Source organism: Oryzias latipes, chromosome 18 (assembly GCF_053564925.1).
Source record: "Oryzias latipes strain Hd-rR chromosome 18, Olatipes_Hd-rR_3.1".
NCBI lineage: Eukaryota > Metazoa > Chordata > Actinopteri > Beloniformes > Adrianichthyidae > Oryzias > Oryzias latipes.
The window spans coordinates 37,169,302-37,187,201 of NC_136254.1; the positions used below are offsets into that span (position 1 = coordinate 37,169,302).

A 17,900-nucleotide genomic window follows, 5' to 3' on the forward strand; every position below is an offset into this window, starting at 1 on the left:
AGGAAGTTCTCAGAACACACAGAATCTGATCCTCACCGAGCCTCATGAAGCTTCATGAAGCTTCATGACTAAACTCTCTCACTGTCAGGACTGCATTCCCTCTGGTTTCAGGTCTAACCTGCTTTTTTAGTTCTGGTTCTGATCTTCTGGTTCTCCTTTGGTTCAGTTTTACAGTTCTGGTTACTTTAGAGCAGAAGATCCTTTTGGGTCCAGATCCATCATTTAATGAACCAGAACCACTTGGAGAAGAACCTGGACTCTGTTTTGTTGTTTTGTTAGAAAATCCGGTTCCAAGCAGAGAAGTCCAGAAGTTCTGTCTGATCAGATGATTGATCCAGAATGATGAAGATTCTGACCTCCCATGATGTCCTGCAGCATTATGGGATGTTCCTGGAAGAAGAAGATTCTAGAAACTGGACTCACAAGAGATCTAGTCTTCTTCTAGACGACCCAAAGGTTCCTCTAAGCAGAACCAAAGTTCTCCAGTTCCCTGACTGCTGTGAGGAAACCAAAACCTTTCAGAATAAAATACTTGGATCTGTTCCTGTGAAACCGGACCTGTTCCAGAACCTGCAGGGAAATGTTCTGATCCGGTTTGTTCTATGAGTTTGTTTCACTGCCATCACAGGAACTTAACAGTTTCAGTGAACAGTCTCTGAGAGAGAATGATAGAAAACGTTTGATTTATTGTCAAAATGTTTTATCACTACAATAAATTAAACTCATGTTCTTAACCAGACAGTTAACTGAACCAGAACCATCTGGTTTCTGCCCAAAGGCAATGTTCTTAAAGTAGAACCAGAAATAAGTCATCAGGATTTGATTTGATCCTGGATGTCTTTAACCCTTGTGCTATCCTGTGGGGTCCAGATGACCCCCACCCTTCCATTGAGGTGTTCTCCCTACCATGACAAAGGTGGATAAAGGTGGAAAGATTTCATGGAATCCATGGACACCAGTGAAGATCACAAATCATTGAAGAAAAAAGGTTCAGAGCTCTGTCTAGTGGGTCTAGATGACCCCACTCCCAATGGTAAAGTGCCTAGGATAGACCAAGTGTTAATCAAATCCATTTATGTACTGAGACTGAATTAACTCCATTTAGAACTCACAGAATTCCTGTAGAATTATTCATTTGAAAGTAATTTGTGTCATCAATATAAATACAACAGGGTTGTAATCTGATTACAAATATTCACAAGTTGCATTTAATACATGATTTTCCTATCATTTATTTTTCTAAACAGTGAAGTGAGATAGATGGTCAGTAAAAAACTGGACATTTTTGGCTCTTTGGGGGTCAAAGGTCACAGGCCTCTGGTCCAACAGAACCACAGGAATCTGCAGCCATGAGGAGAACCCTGAGACCTCCAGGTCCAGACTGAACCTCCTCAAAGAGACGACCAGAACCTGATTTCACATTAAGTGTTTGGACCAGAACCAGAACCAGAGATGAACCAGGACAGAAGTGGGTTTTAAATAGAGATTTAATTACAGGAACATCATCGGTTTATGGAGGAAATCAACAGAACAGACTTTCAAAATAAAACAGGAAGTCAGAAAATCAGAGAACCTTTATTACAGAAACAGTTGTTGGTTCAAATCCCCGCTATCACCCCCCCCCCCATCTCCAGCCACGATGACATCATCAGCATCCTCCAATCAGCTGCACTCGTTTCCTTTGATGAGGAAGAAGGTTCCTGCAGCCACGCCCAGCAGGCCCACCGCCAGACCCACTCCACAGAAGACGGCGGGTCCCACGCCGGGCTGGGTCTTCTCCACATCTGCAGAGAGGAAGAGGAAGATGAGGGCGGAGCCTAAAGCTGCAGCTGCCGCTCTGAAGCTCTCCTCACCCCAGATCTTGGTTTGGACCTCCGTCAGAGCCGGATGTTCCACCGAGCAGCTGTAGATGTCCCCCAGCTGAGGAACGAAGGGCAGCCTGGAGATCTGGGTGAAGGTCCCGTCACTGCTGGGGAAGGGGATGTTGATGCTGCCCGACACCCTCTCACCGTTCTTGGTCCAGGACACGTTCACCGGAGCCGGGTAGAACCCAGAGACGTGGCAGATCAGGGTGTTCTGCTCCCCCAGCTCCACCTCGTCTCTGCTGTAGACCACCACGTTGGAGGGGGGGTCTGAGGAGAAAGAGGAGGTCCCACTGAGACCAGGAGGATGGAAACAAGGTTCTCCTTCATGACAGGAGGAACCTCTAAAGTCTGCTGAGGAACCTCCTGCAGGTCTGGACCTCAGAGGTCAAAGGTCAAACATGCTGGAACCACAGAGGTTCTCCTGAACCGTCTGAGCATCAAAACAGAAGAAGATTCTTCTGATGAGGGTCATGTTCTGCAGGTTCTGATCCAGCAGAAGCAGAACTGAAGCAGGTTCTGTCTGCTGCTGTTCTGCTGGTTCCTGAAGTTCTGACAGAAACAGACGCTGGTTCCTCAGAGTTCTACTGCTTTTCCATGATGATGATGATGATGATGATGCAGGAAGGATGAAGAACTGACCCATCAGAACATTTAGGTCAGAACCGTGGAGAACTTGAATTCTGGATCAGAACTCTGACAGAAACATGAACTTCATGATCATCTTTGATCCTCTGATCAATAACCTGATCAGTGATCAATAACAGTGATTGATCATTGATGAAGGTTGAAGAACTTTGAAGGAAAGGTTCTGGGTTTACCTCGTTCCAGTGGAAGATCCTTCATGGCGATGCGACTAATCTTCAGGTTTGATCTGCAGATCTGTTGATTGGCCACAGCTTGTTCATATCCTCCTGGGTAACTGACATGATCCACAAATGGAGGCTGAGGCTCGACTCCCGTCTGCTTCTTGAAGTCTGCGTACCAAACCTCTTCTCCATCCAGAGCGTACATGTCCTCTCCATCAGAGTCTGAACAGCCGGTGATGGCTAAGTCCTCATGAAAAACTGAGAACAGAAGAACCTGATCAGCCTCTGTGTGTGTGTGAGTACACAGGTGTGTGTCAGTGTTGGGTAGTTTTTTGTAGCTGTTGTGCAGCAGTTGTGTGTCAGTGTTGTGCAGCAGCTGTGCTGTAGTTGTGTAGCAGTTGTGTAGTAGTTGTGCTGTAGTTGTGTAGTATTTGTGAAGTAGTTGTTGTGTAGCAGTTGTGCTGTAGTAGTCGTGTAGCAGTTGTGTAGTTGTCGTGTAGCAGTTGTGTAATAGTTGTGTAGCAGTTGTGTAGTAGTTGTGAAGCAGTTGTGTAGCAGTTGTGTAGTAGTCGTGTAGCAGTTGTGTAGTTGTCGTGTAGCAGTTGTGTAGTTGTCGTGTAGCAGTTGTGTAGTTGTCGTGCAGCAGTTGTGTAGTTGTCGTGAAGTACTTGTGTAGTTGTCGTGTAGCAGTTGTGTAGTTGTCGTGTAGCAGTTGTGTAGTTGTCGTGTAGCAGTTGTGTAGTTGTCGTGTAGCAGTTGTATATTCGTCGTGTAGCAGTTGTGTAGTTGTCGTGTAGCAGTTGTGTAGTTGTCGTGCAGCAGTTGTGTAGTTGTCGTGAAGTACTTGTGTAGTTGTCGTGTAGCAGTTGTGTAGTTGTCGTGTAGCAGTTGTGTAGTTGTCGTGTAGCAGTTGTGTAGTTGTTCTGACCTGCCGCCGTCCCGCTGAGGATCCCGCAGACGAAGAGCAGCAGCTTCATCTTCATCTCCTCTCAGACTCAGACTGAAGGGAACTTCTGCAGATCTCACCTCTAGCTCTGACTGCAGCCAATCACAGAGCAGAGCTGCAGTGACATCATCAGTATCCAGGAAGAGTCAGAGGCTGCAGAACAGAAAGTCTGAAGAGATTCCAGTTTGATCAGAGAAACTTTGAGGTTCTGGAAGGTTCTGGTCACAAAAAGTTCTTCACACAAACGGACTGAACGAGTACACTGAGTAATCAGAGTACTTTGATTACTCAGTGTCTTCTCAGATTGTTGAAGAACCCAGCTTGAATAAAAGTTTTTAAACGTAGAACTTGAAATTTTTATAAAAGAAAATTCACTTTTTCTGTCCATTTGCTGCTTTTTCCATCATTACCACATGTGTCTGTGTGTATTTGTGTGTGTGTGTATCTGTGTGTGTATCTGTGTGTTCTGCAGTATAAATATCCTGTTCTAAAGTCCAGTTTAACCAAAGTTGGTGTCGGTTCTGTTCGGGTTCTGAATCCAGACGTCATCAGATCAGCAGCTGTCAATCAGTACGGAGTCACGTTTGGGACAAAATCTGTGAGGATCAAACTGGTTTCAAAGTAATCCATTACTAGAGAAACAGTTACTTATGTGTCAGGATTACAAATATGAAATGTTCTTCAGTTTCTAATCATGAATTCTTTTTATTCAGAACATTTTCTGTTTTCCTTTTTCCATCAGAAGTTTCTGTTTCCAGCGTCAAAGGTTTGATTCTCTTTTTCTCAGGTCGTCCACTCACTCTTTTGCAAATCTGACACCTTTCTCACAGGTGGGAGGGGCTTCTGCAGGGCTTGTTATCATTGGCTGTTGGATTTTTTAGTTACAGTTTGTGAGCAAACAACTTAGAGCTGAAGGCCTCTTGTGTTGGACATATTTTACTCTAACAACAGGGGTGATGAATCTTCTGACACACCAACTGTCTGTCTGTGGCGTTCAGAAACGAGGAGGCTGCATCGCCCCCTGCTGGACGCCCCCTGCAGTGCTTTCTGTACCGAAACAGACCAGAATTTCCTGAACTCTGATGTTCTCTGTACCACCAGCTGCTGGAACCTTGGAGGAGAACCGCTGTTCTCTGAACAGTAGAGACTGTTGTTCCTCTAAAGGAAACGAGTGAAACTTAAATCTAGAACCACATTTCTGGATCAGGACAGACGGGTCGTTCTATGATAAAGAACAAGAACAAGTTCTGGTTCCTGAACCTTTATTCACTACCTCAGTTCTAGATCACCACAAACCTGTTTCTATGTTTAAAGTTCTGCAGAACCTGATCCAGATCATCTGTTCTGTGGACCAAAGGTCACATGACCCACTCAGGAGGAACAAACTGCTCTGCTGGTTTGGGGTCATGTGACCTTCAGCTGATCTCTGGAAAGTCCCAACTTTACGTCCAACAGCCAATCACAGAGCAGTTCCTGATGTATCATCAGTTACCAGGTAAGACAGCAGCAGTTCACTGGAAAGTACTCCGATTACTTTAGAGTCAGTAAAGTAACTGATTGCACAGGTTGATGAGCAACAGTGGAGCACCACATGGAACTGTACTTTCACCTTGTGTCGTCACACTCTACACTGCTGATGATGATGCATCTGCAGCTTGTCGTGTCCAGACGTGTCACTGCGTGGGTGAAGGGAGGGGATGAGAGCGAGAACAGGGAGCTGAACACCTCAAAGACCAAGGAGATGATCATTGACTTTAGTAGGAAGTCCTCCCACCAACCCGTGATCATCGATGGAGGAATTCAAATTCAACTTTATTTATACAGGGCTTTTCATGCTACACAGCATCTCAAAGTGCTTCCCAGAGAAAGAATAAGATAAAAAATATAGTAGTTAAAATAATAAACACAGTAAAAATAATACAAATTAAAAAAAAGAATTAATAAAAAACACCTAAAAACCCAACACATACACATCCCACCATTAAAATCTAAACAATTCAAATGAGTTAATAAAAACATGTGGAAAAGTAAAACTCTTTCAAAGCTTTACTAAAAAGATGTGTCTTAAGTTTTTTCTTAAAAACCTCCACAGTGGCTGAAGCCTCACGTCCTCAGGCTGTTCCACGGCGAGGCCCACGGCGCTGAAAGGAGGCCTCGCCGTGGCGTTTAGTTCTGACCTTTGGGACCACCAGCAGACCTGTGGACCTGAGGGCTCTGGGGGGGTCATAGACTAAAAGTAAATCAGATAAAAATGAGGGTCCTGTTCCATGTAGACTTTTATAAACTAATAAAAACCTTAAAATGGATCCTAAAGCTGACAAGGAGCCAGTGCAAAGACTTCAGAATTGGAGTCATGTGCTCCTTCTTTCTGGTTCTGGTTAAAAGGCGTTCAGCTGAGTTTGAACAAGCTGCAGCCGGTTTACAGTATTTCTCTTAGCACCAGAAAGAAGAGCGTTACAATAGTCTATCCTAGATGTTATAAAAGCATGGATTAATATTTCAGCACTGGCTTTGGAGAGGAAGGGGACCTCCATCATAGAAACACAGGAGAACATCTGGGACTGCACCAAAACATCAGAACCTGTGGATGTTCTAATCCAGTTCAGATTATTTCAGTAATCCAGATTATAACACAGTCTATGTGAATGACCTGTAGGATTATACAGGAGTTTTGGTGACATTTTAGAGGCAACAAACAGGAACATCTGAGTCTGGATGGAGAACAGGAGGAACCTCCATCAGTGAGATCTTCTCTGTGGTTCCTGAAGATCCAGAGTCTTTGATTTTACCAGTTAGTTCCTGTAAAGCCAAGATCGTCCTCTGATCCTCAAACATCTGCAGGTTCTTCTCTGGATCCAGATCCTCCAGCATCCAGAAGAACCCATGATGCTGCAGGTGATGGTCCAGCGTTAAACACTGATGGTTCCTCACTGCTCTGATCAGAACTTTCTGCACGTCCCAGACAATCTGGAGACGTCAGAAAAGAAGAACGTCTGAACATCAGAGATCCTCAGATGTTCCTCCTGATGGACATCGTGACTAAAGTGGTGAAAGTGTTATGAACATTTAAAACCAACGAGGAAAAATGGTTCAGAAAATGTCCAGATCAGAGTTCTGGTGGAACGGATGTTCAGATGGATGGAGAACCCTGCAGCTCCTCCAATCTCCTGTGGTTCTTCTGATCTCCTGTGGTTCCTCTGATCTCCTGTGGTTCCTCTGATCTCCTGTGGTTCCTCTGATCTCCTGTGGTTCCTCTGATCTCCTGTGGTTCCTCTGATCTCCTGTGGTTCCTTTGATCTCCTGTGGTTCCTCTGATCTCCTGTGGTTCCTTTGATCTCCTGTGGTTCCTCTGATCTCCTGTGGTTCCTCTGATCTCCTGTGGTTCCTCTGATCTCCTGTGGTTCCTCTGATCTCCTGTGGTTCCTTTGATCTCCTGTGGTTCCTCTGATCTCCTGTGGTTCCTTTGATCTCCTGTGGTTCCTCTGATCTCCTGTGGTTCCTCTGATCTCTTGTGGTTCCTTTGATCTCCTGTGGTTCCTCTGATCTCCTGTGGTTCCTTTGATCTCCTGTGGTTCCTTTGATCTCCTGTGGTTCCTCTGATCTCCTGTGGTTCCTTTGATCTCCTGTGGTTCCTCTGATCTCCTGTGGTTCCTCTGATCTCCTGTGGTTCCTCTGATCTCCTGTGGTTCCTTTGATCTCCTGTGGTTCCTCTGATCTCCTGTGGTTCCTCTGATCTCCTGTGGTTCCTTTGATCTCCTGTGGTTCCTCTGACCTCCTGCAGGTTCAGATCTGAGATCATCATGAAGATCTAAGATGCTGTCAGAAGAACCAATCAGAGAGCAGCTTTCATGACAGAGGAACAGATTTATTGACTGTAGGAGCAGTGATCTTCATCTTCATTGGGAGGAGCAGGTAATCACGGAGGTTCAGGTGGAGTGCAGGTGTAGACAGGTGAGCTGAAGGGGAGGAGTCAGTCTGGTGATGAAGTCTCTGTCTGCTCGACTGAAACGCCTTTGATCTGAGGAAGAACAGAGAACCAAGAAGATCCTGAAGATCAACCAACCCTCACTGGTGTCTGTTAGTGTGTGTGTGTGTGTGTTAGTGTGTGTGTGTGTGTGTTACCCTTTGTTCTTGTGGGGGCGTGTCTCCTGCAGGTCAGACAAACTGGTCGTCTCACAGCCTCACTGCTGCACATGCTCAGTAGGAAGAGGAGGAGGGGCTCCTCAGAGTGAGACACCTGACAGACACAAACACCTGAGTGAGGTCATCAAGCAGATCTCAGTCCAGAGCAGACTCTTGATCCCACACCATCACACTCCCACCTCCGTGTCTGACTCTAATGTCTCATTAAAGTTATTCTGGAGGCTTTTCTGAGTTTTTCTGATGATCAGGTTCAGTTTGGGCTGTAGAGCTACAGTGCTCAGCGGTGGAGCCATCAGTGTGTTTATGGGTGAAGTGTACTGTGACTAAAGACTTTGGGCCTCTAGAAGCTCGTAAACTATACAAGTTTACTCCATTTTTACAGCGTTTGTCTGCCGCCTACAGATGGAACAGGTTTGTTATAAAATGTCAAAAAGATGAAATTCTTTGTTCTTCAGTGAAACTCATGGATCACGTTGTGTCTCTTGTTGTTATTAGTTTAAAATGGTTTAATTATTTGTCTTATTTGGGACAGTAAGAACTAGGGATGGGAATAGAAGCCCCATGAAGCCTCATAGGGTTCATGTAATTGTGCGGGAAAAATGAACCACCCATTCAGGGCTTTGAAACCACACAGAAGAGCGACATCTGGTGGTGGACTGGATGTACATCCTTCAACTGAGCTCCTCGTAACACTTCAATGTCTGTTTACTTCAGAAACCAGCCGTCACAATTGTACATAAAGCCGGATATCTTGATCATAAAAACTATTTATTTCATCAATCTAGACTTTTGAATCTGTCTGACCTTGTTGGTTTTTACACGAACAGCTTCTATACAGAGTCAGTGGGAAATCGTTACCATCTAACATCCAAAAACAGTTCTTAGAAAATGAAGGAGGCTACAGACTGAGGGGATGTAGGAACTTCAAGATCAAACTGATCAGAACCACTAAGAAAAGTTTCTGTGTGTCGGTGTGTGGCACTAAACTCTGGAACGGTTTAAGAAATGAGCTAAAGAAATGTTCAAATATTCAAGAAAATGTATAAAGAAACTCTGATTCCAGGACATGAAGATAAGAGGATTTAAGGATCAACAGGTGTTTGAATAATTCCAAATCCATGTGTGAACTTGACTGTGGTGAAATAATCAAAGATCTTTTAATTACAACCACTGAATATTACATTGTAATGTGCAATAATGATTACTGAAATGTTTAAATTACAATCAATAACTATTGATTTTATTTACTTGATCTGCAATGTGTAGCAATAATTACTGGTTTATCGTGATCATGTGTTCTAATGATCAATGATTATGGTAAATGGCGTGTACTTAAAAAGTGTTTTTCCACCTCCTTCAAGGCCCAAAGTGCTTTACAGTCACACACACATTCATTCGCACATTCAACATTACAAAAACTGTAAAACTATCAAATGAATGAACTCAGTGGGGGGGGGGGGGGGGGTATATAAGTTCACTTCTTCCCGCTCCTTTTCAAGCAATAAATCAAACTTACTTGACTTTAGTTAATGATCACTGTATTTAATTAAGCAAATGTGGTTTAATTGACGTTTTTGTTTTATTTTCTGTCTTTAAACTATGCATTTCATTATTTCTGTACTGAGTTTGATAAATATGTGTAAATTCTTTATTGCTTTGACTACAATGCTTGAAATCAATCAAATCAAATCAAATGTGGAAATGATGATGAAAAAACATAAAACAACACAAATGATGTTTTCTGTGAGAAGTGCTTGACACAGCAAAACACACATCACATGAAAAAAGAAACACAAATTGTAAAGTGCTGGTTTCTAACCCAGGTTTCCAGGATTCAGACGCTGTGATTATTCCACTGATTCCACCTATCTCTACTAATACAATCACCCCTTACCATCATTAGTATTTTCCTCAGAAACAATGTTCATAATGTGTTGTTTTATTAGGAGAAACCGAGTTGAAATGATCCTGAGCCACAGTTCGTTTTTTACAAAGAGTCATGGTAAAATGCAATGAACTGACGCTGACTCCAAAACAGGGGAAGCTATGGAACTGGTCTGGAAACGTTCAGGATTCATTTGTGTTTCTAGAAAATAGCGCCCCCAACTGTTCAAACACAAGTGACATCTGAAACGTGGTTCCACCAAACGAAGCATTTGGCGCGTCATACGTCATCCACCACCTGATCTGGGCTAGCTGACACAGGTGTTGTAGAATGACTATGTGTGTGTGTGTGTGTGTGTGTCAGTGCGCTGCATGTGTAGGAGGGAGGAGCAAACACACACATGTGTGTTGGGGGTGTGTGTTGATTCTTCTGCTTTCCAGCTGCACGCAGGTTTCACCTGTGCTCTCTGGTACAGACATCTTCTCAGAATATTCTATATTGTCCAGTAATAAACAGACTGCAGACACTTTGTCACCTTTCTGTAGCCGTGAGGCCTGACACCCATGAAGAACGCGGGGCAGGAGGCTCCGCCTTTGTGTATACAGACACGTAACATTACGCTGCAAAAAATAGTTCCCAGACAAAACATGTAGTGATTTTCATGGAAATCTAACAGTTCATGTTTGGTGTTACGGAGTGAAGGAGAACAGTAATACCCCCCCCCCCACACACACACACACACACAAAATCCTCCAGCGGGCAGGCGGCCGTGTCGCGCACTTAAGAACGCACACAGCTTGTAAAGGAAATGAATACAATGGAAATAATTAGAACGCAGTAAATTTGTTGTATTTCTTCACGAGACGGAAACTTCTGTTGCAGCATCAATGAGGATGTGTGTGTGCTGCTGAACCACACATGTAAGTAGAGGGAGAGAGAGGCGGGGGCCGGGGAGAGAAGGAGAACAGTAATGAAAGGTTTCCCCAGAAACCCTTGAAGTCTGAACACAGGACTAGAAAAAGTAAATTATCAGTAAAGATAAATGTGTTTAATGTGTTTATTATAGTTCTAATCACAAACCAAATGCAGAACAGAAAAACAAACATGCGGTGATGCGGTTATCGTCACACCCCTAGATGGCCACCATGTCCCAACAAGGCTGTGACGTCAGCAAGGAGGTGGGGGCGTCATGGTTTGGGCTGCAGCTGCTCAGCCCTTTTATGTTCCCTAAAGGTGTAAAGATGACCTCTGAAGAAAGTAGGCGGAGCTTCTAACAAACGACCTTCTCCCGTTGTACAAACAAGAAGAACCGTGCTTTAACCAAATCATCTTCATGCATGAATATGCTCCATCCTATGAGGCAGGAACACTTCTGCATCATTGGCCGCTCTGGCAGAAGAGGAGATCAACTGATGGTGAACCTTTGGAGGGTCCTCAAGACAAAAATATCTGAGGGTGGAGGGCAGTTCACATCCAATCAGAAGCTCTGGGAGGCTATTCTGACTTCCTGTAGAGAAATCCCAGCAGAAACTCTCCAAAGACTCACAACTTCAACACACCAATTGGCTTAAGTGGACACTCAGTGGGCTGGCTCACTATGCAGCCAGCTGCCCTGTGGCTAACTGGCTATCGGCGGAGCGACCGGGCGATGCTAGCCGCTGCTCAGTGGACAGCACTGAAGGCCCAAATGGGCAGTAACAGGTGGGGCCACCAGGGAAGCTGTGGACAAACCCATTTGGGGGCCACATTTTCTGCCTGCTTTTAAACCACATGGGGCCCACTTGACCTTGGAGGCTGGGTTAAAGGTGACCTTCTTTAAAGGTAGATTCCCAACACTGGTCTGGACTAAACTTCACCTGTTGGAAGGAGGTACAGGTGAGCAGGTGTGTGTTAGCCCCTAACTCTGAATAAAATCCAAATCCTAGTTCTGATGGCTTCCAGGTGAAGACGTTCAAACACGAACTTGTCATCTTCACCTGCTAAGCTAAGGTACTCACCAGGCTCCGCCCCCGAGGGAGAACTCTCAGGTGACCTCTGACCTTCAGGCACCTTTGGAGCCCCTCCCACAGGAAATCAGCCAATCCCAGCAGAGTCTGAACCACGACACCAGAGAACCAAACGTGAGCCTCTCCGGTACCGTCGTCAATCACCACCCTGATCAATAAAAAGAGAAACAATCAAACCAAATCAATCCAAACAGACCTGATCAATCGATGAATGAATGTGTTTAATAGGGACAGACATAAACACAGACACACAGATAAGCAGTCGTCCCGAACATAAACATAATGCTTATAAAGGAAGTTAATTAGCAACATTTGTCCCTAGATGGACTTTTAGGACATAAGAACTATAATGAAATGAATTTAAGAGAATGACAGTTTAAACATGGAGACACACCAGACGGACAGAAATCAGAACCATTTAACCCAATCAAACCTGTTCAGTTCTGCTGCTACAACCAGGTTTGTTTTAATAAAAAGGCTCAAACTGGACAAACGTCTGATCAGCAGGAAGTGAATCCAGAGTCCAGTTCCTTATAGGTAGAGCAGATGGAGGTGGGAAACTAAAGTCCTTAAAGGTTTAGCTGCCAGTTCATTAAGACACTTTAAAATCATTTAAAAAGCTCAAATGACTAGAATTGTAGAATATCTGTATTTGAATCAAATGTGGCAGAGATGGAATTAAACTGGTCAAATTTAAACTCTTTAGAGCTCGATTAGAAAGACTACAAAGACTCTCCAGAGGTAAAGAGCAGTTTTCTGAGTTTGTGATAGACAGTAGCTCCAGAAATCAACGGAGAAAAGATCATTTAGAAACATCTAATCACACTCAAAGGTCAGGATTGTTAGCTTAAAGCAGCTCATGTCTGACCATTTTACACGTTTAGTTTTAAAGCTTACATTGGAATCCAAAGTTATTTTCTTCTGGAACTTGATCTGATTGTCATTTACAGAAACACAGAGTTGGTAGTGGACGTTGTGATGGAGAAGGACATGAACTTTGTTTGTGCTTAGAGTCAAACACCAGCCTTCCAGCCAAGTGGATGTTTGTTAAGCTGCTGGTTAGCTTTTCACTGACTGTGCAGCTGTTTTTACCAGAAACATAGACACCTGAGTCATCAGCATACATCTGTAAATGATGTCACCACACAATTCTGGAAGATTATCGATGTACAGACTGAAAAGAACCAGGGATGGACCCCAGTCTGAACTTTATGGAAGTATTGTTTAAAGTTATTAATAATAACACATTGTTCACGATTCTGTAGAAAAAGCCTTGAGATGAGGATCCGATGATTCACACCATCAAATGTGGTTTTTTAGGTTGAGGAAATAATCATCTACAACGTCTCCTCCATCAAGTGATTATTTTATCTGCTCCAGCAGCAAATATGCAGCTGTTTCCATTCAGTGGTTAACCTGAAGCCCCATTGAAGACGATGTAGCAGATTTTTAGTTTCCAGATGGTTTAAAAACTGATCAGAGATTATTTTCTCTAAAACTTTAGACATTACAGGTAAAACACTAACTGGTCTGTCGTTGGAGATTTCTTTTGCATCCATCCATATATTAAAAACCAAAAAACAAATACGCCCCCCCCCCCCTTCCGTGGGGGGTTTCTCCTCCAAGCTGGGGTCCTCTACCAGAGGCCTGGGAGCTTGAGGGTCCTGCAGTATCTTAGCTGTTCCTGTTCTTTTCTGGACTGAGAGGTCTGAGGTCTTTCCAGGTATCTGTGGTAGCCACTCCTCCAGCTTGGGGGTTACTGCCCCCAGTGCTCCAAATACCATATACACCTTGGGTCTTGTCTGGTGTGGTAGATCTACACCTTGGGTCTTGTCTGGTGTGGTAGATCTACACCTTGGGTCTTGTCTGGTGTGGTATATCTACACCTTGGGTCTTGTCTGGTGTGGTAGATCTACACCTTGGGTCTTGTCTGGTGTGGTAGATCTACACCTTGGGTCTCGTCTGGTGTGGTAGATCTACACCTTGGGTCTCGTCTGGTGTGGTAGATCTACACCTTGGGTCTCGTCTGGTGTGGTAGATCTACACCTTGGGTCTCGTCTGGTGTGGTAGATCTGAGCCTTGGGTCTCGTCTGGTGTGGTAGATCTACACCTTGGGTCTTGTCTGGTGTGGTAGATCTACACCTTGGGTCTTGTCTGGTGTGGTAGATCTGAGCCTTGGGTCTTGTCTGGTGTGGTAGATCTGAGCCTTGGGTCTTGTCTGGTGTGGTAGATCTACACCTTGGGTCTTGTCTGGTGTGGTAGATCTGAGCCTTGGGTCTTGTCTGGTGTGGTAGATCTGAGCCTTGGGTCTTGTCTGGTGTGGTAGATCTACACCTTGGGTCTTGTCTGGTGTGGTAGATCTACACCTTGGGTCTTGTCTGGTGTGGTAGATCTACACCTTGGGTCTTGTCTGGTGTGGTAGATCTACACCTTGGGTCTTGTCTGGTGTGGTAGATCTACACCTTGGGTCTTGTCTGGTGTGGTAGATCTACACCTTGGGTCTTGTCTGGTGTGGTAGATCTACACCTTGGGTCTTGTCTGGTGTGGTAGATCTGAGCCTTGGGTCTTGTCTGGTGTGGTAGATCTGAGCCTTGGGTCTTGTCTGGTGTGGTAGATCTACACCTTGGGTCTTGTCTGGTGTGGTAGATCTACACCTTGGGTCTTGTCTGGTGTGGTAGATCTACACCTTGGGTCTTGTCTTGTGTGGTGGATCTACACCTTGGGTCTTGTCTGGTGTGGTAGATCTGAGCCTTGGGTCTTGTCTGGTGTGGTAGATCTACACCTTGGGTCTTGTCTGGTGTGGTAGATCTACACCTTGGGTCTTGTCTGGTGTGGTAGATCTACACCTTGGGTCTTGTCTGGTGTGGTAGATCTGAGCCTTGGGTCTTGTCTGGTGTGGTGGATCTACACCTTGGGTCTTGTCTGGTGTGGTGGATCTACACCTTGGGTCTTGTCTGGTGTGGTAGATCTGAGCCTTGGGTCTTGTCTGGTGTGGTAGATCTGCACCTTGGGTCTCGTCTGGTGTGGTAGATCTGAGCCTTGGGTCTTGTCTGGTGTGGTAGATCTACACCTTGGGTCTTGTCTGGTGTGGTAGATCTACACCTTGGGTCTTGTCTGGTGTGGTAGATCTACACCTTGGGTCTTGTCTGGTGTGGTGGATCTACACCTTGGGTCTTGTCTGGTGTGGTAGATCTGAGCCTTGGGTCTTGTCTGGTGTGGTAGATCTACACCTTGGGTCTTGTCTGGTGTGGTAGATCTACACCTTGGGTCTTGTCTGGTGTGGTAGATCTACACCTTGGGTCTTGTCTGGTGTGGTAGATCTGAGCATTGGGTCTTGTCTGGTGTGGTAGATCTACACCTTGGGTCTTGTCTGGTGTGGTAGATCTACACCTTGGGTCTTGTCTGGTGTGGTATATCTGAGCCTTGGGTCTTGTCTGGTGTGGTAGATGTACACCTTGGGTCTTGTCTGGTGTGGTGGATCTACACCTTGGGTCTTGTCTGGTGTGGTGGATCTACACCTTGGGTCTTGTCTGGTGTGGTAGATCTACACCTTGGGTCTTGTCTGGTGTGGTAGATCTACACCTTGGGTCTTGTCTGGTGTGGTAGATCTACACCTTGGGTCTTGTCTGGTGTGGTAGATCTGAGCCTTGGGTCTTGTCTGGTGTGGTAGATCTACACCTTGGGTCTTGTCTGGTGTGGTGGATCTACACCTTGGGTCTTGTCTGGTGTGGTGGATCTACACCTTGGGTCTTGTCTGGTGTGGTGGATCTACACCTTGGGTCTTGTCTGGTGTGGTAGATCTACACCTTGGGTCTTGTCTGGTGTGGTAGATCTACACCTTGGGTCTTGTCTGGTGTGGTAGATCTACACCTTGGGTCTTGTCTGGTGTGGTAGATCTGAGCCTTGGGTCTTGTCTGGTGTGGTAGATCTACACCTTGGGTCTTGTCTGGTGTGGTAGATCTACACCTTGGGTCTTGTCTTGTGTGGTGGATCTACACCTTGGGTCTTGTCTGGTGTGGTAGATCTGAGCCTTGGGTCTTGTCTGGTGTGGTAGATCTACACCTTGGGTCTTGTCTGGTGTGGTAGATCTACACCTTGGGTCTTGTCTGGTGTGGTAGATCTACACCTTGGGTCTTGTCTGGTGTGGTAGATCTACACCTTGGGTTTTGTCTGGTGTGGTAGATCTACACCTTGGGTCTTGTCTGGTGTGGTAGATCTGAGCCTTGGGTCTTGTCTGGTGTGGTAGATCTGAGCCTTGGGTCTTGTCTGGTGTGGTAGATCTGAGCCTTGGGTCTTGTCTGGTGTGGTAGATCTACACCTTGGGTCTTGTCTGGTGTGGTAGATCTAAACCTTGGGTATTGTCTTGTGTGGTGGATCTACACCTTGGGTCTTGTCTGGTGTGGTAGATCTGAGCCTTGGGTCTTGTCTGGTGTGGTAGATCTACACCTTGGGTCTTGTCTGGTGTGGTAGATCTACACCTTGGGTCTTGTCTGGTGTGGTAGATCTGAGCCTTGGGTCTTGTCTGGTGTGGTAGATCTACACCTTGGGTCTTGTCTGGTGTGGTAGATCTACACCTTGGGTCTTGTCTGGTGTGGTGGATCTACACCTTGGGTCTTGTCTGGTGTGGTAGATCTACACCTTGGGTCTTGTCTGGTGTGGTGGATCTACACCTTGGGTCTTGTCTGGTGTGGTAGATCTGAGCCTTGGGTCTTGTCTGGTGTGGTAGATCTACACCTTGGGTCTTGTCTGGTGTGGTAGATCTACACCTTGGGTCTTGTCTGGTGTGGTAGATCTACACCTTGGGTCTTGTCTGGTGTGGTAGATCTGAGCCTTGGGTCTTGTCTGGTGTGGTAGATCTACACCTTGGGTCTTGTCTGGTGTGGTAGATCTACACCTTGGGTCTTGTCTGGTGTGGTATATCTGAGCCTTGGGTCTTGTCTGGTGTGGTAGATGTACACCTTGGGTCTTGTCTGGTGTGGTGGATCTACACCTTGGGTCTTGTCTGGTGTGGTAGATCTGAGCCTTGGGTCTTGTCTGGTGTGGTAGATCTACACCTTGGGTCTTGTCTGGTGTGGTAGATCTACACCTTGGGTTTTGTCTGGTGTGGTATATCTGAGCCTTGGGTCTTGTCTGGTGTGGTAGATCTACACCTTGGGTATTGTCTGGTGTGGTAGATCTACACCTTGGGTCTTGTCTGGTGTGGTAGATGTACACCTTGGGTCTTGTCTGGTGTGGTAGATCTGAGCCTTGGGTCTTGTCTGGTGTGGTAGATCTACACCTTGGGTCTTGTCTGGTGTGGTGGATCTACACCTTGGGTCTTGTCTGGTGTGGTGGATCTACACCTTGGGTCTTGTCTGGTGTGGTAGATCTACACCTTGGGTCTTGTCTGGTGTGGTAGATCTACACCTTGGGTCTTGTCTGGTGTGGTAGATCTACACCTTGGGTCTTGTCTGGTGTGGTAGATCTACACCTTGGGTCTTGTCTGGTGTGGTAGATCTGAGCCTTGGGTCTTGTCTGGTGTGGTAGATCTGAGCCTTGGGTCTTGTCTGGTGTGGTAGATCTGAGCCTTGGGTCTTGTCTGGTGTGGTAGATCTACACCTTGGGTCTTGTCTGGTGTGGTAGATCTACACCTTGGGTCTTGTCTTGTGTGGTGGATCTACACCTTGGGTCTTGTCTGGTGTGGTAGATCTGAGCCTTGGGTCTTGTCTGGTGTGGTAGATCTACACCTTGGGTCTTGTCTGGTGTGGTAGATCTACACCTTGGGTCTTGTCTGGTGTGGTATATCTACACCTTGGGTCTTGTCTGGTGTGGTAGATCTGAGCCTTGGGTCTTGTCTGGTGTGGTGGATCTACACCTTGGGTCTTGTCTGGTGTGGTGGATCTACACCTTGGGTCTTGTCTGGTGTGGTAGATCTGAGCCTTGGGTCTTGTCTGGTGTGGTAGATCTGCACCTTGGGTCTCGTCTGGTGTGGTAGATCTGAGCCTTGGGTCTTGTCTGGTGTGGTAGATCTACACCTTGGGTCTTGTCTGGTGTGGTAGATCTACACCTTGGGTCTTGTCTGGTGTGGTAGATCTACACCTTGGGTCTTGTCTGGTGTGGTAGATCTGAGCCTTGGGTCTTGTCTGGTGTGGTAGATCTACACCTTGGGTCTTGTCTGGTGTGGTGGATCTACACCTTGGGTCTTGTCTGGTGTGGTAGATCTACACCTTGGGTCTTGTCTGGTGTGGTGGATCTACACCTTGGGTCTTG

The 17,900-nt window shown here is 45.8% G+C and overlaps 2 protein-coding genes across 10 annotated transcripts in view; both read right to left on the bottom strand.

Annotated features, from left to right (window-relative positions):
• Positions 1–1,469: 1,469 nt before the first annotated feature.
• LOC144987464 (mamu class II histocompatibility antigen, DR alpha chain-like) lies at positions 1,470–3,754 on the bottom strand. The gene is made up of 4 exons (XM_078936919.1): positions 3,600–3,754; positions 2,684–2,929; positions 1,854–2,132; positions 1,470–1,784 (listed from the first exon to the last, which is right to left on the bottom strand). The coding sequence occupies exons 1-4, from the start codon at positions 3,652–3,654 to the stop codon at positions 1,663–1,665; spliced, it is 702 nt and encodes a 233-aa protein (XP_078793045.1). The 5' UTR covers positions 3,655–3,754; the 3' UTR covers positions 1,470–1,662.
• Positions 3,755–5,365: 1,611 nt separating this feature from the next.
• The window catches only part of ctc1 (CTS telomere maintenance complex component 1), a 125,711-nt gene continuing 113,176 nt past the window's right edge, over positions 5,366–17,900 (bottom strand). For 6 of the 9 annotated variants that reach the window (XR_013651349.1, XR_013651347.1, XR_013651348.1 and 3 more), the window contains 3 exons: positions 11,643–11,799; positions 7,740–7,854; positions 5,366–7,635 (listed from right to left, as the gene is read on the bottom strand). Coding sequence is in view for 4 of the 9 variants with exons in the window: in XM_078936907.1 (XP_078793033.1) it covers positions 7,544–7,635; positions 7,740–7,854; positions 11,643–11,799 (364 nt within the window). In the remaining 5 variants the exon portion in view is untranslated. The remainder of the gene's footprint in view (positions 7,636–7,739; positions 7,855–11,642; positions 11,800–17,900) is intronic. The other 3 variants (XR_013651345.1, XR_013651346.1, XM_078936908.1) reach the window with 1 other exon arrangement.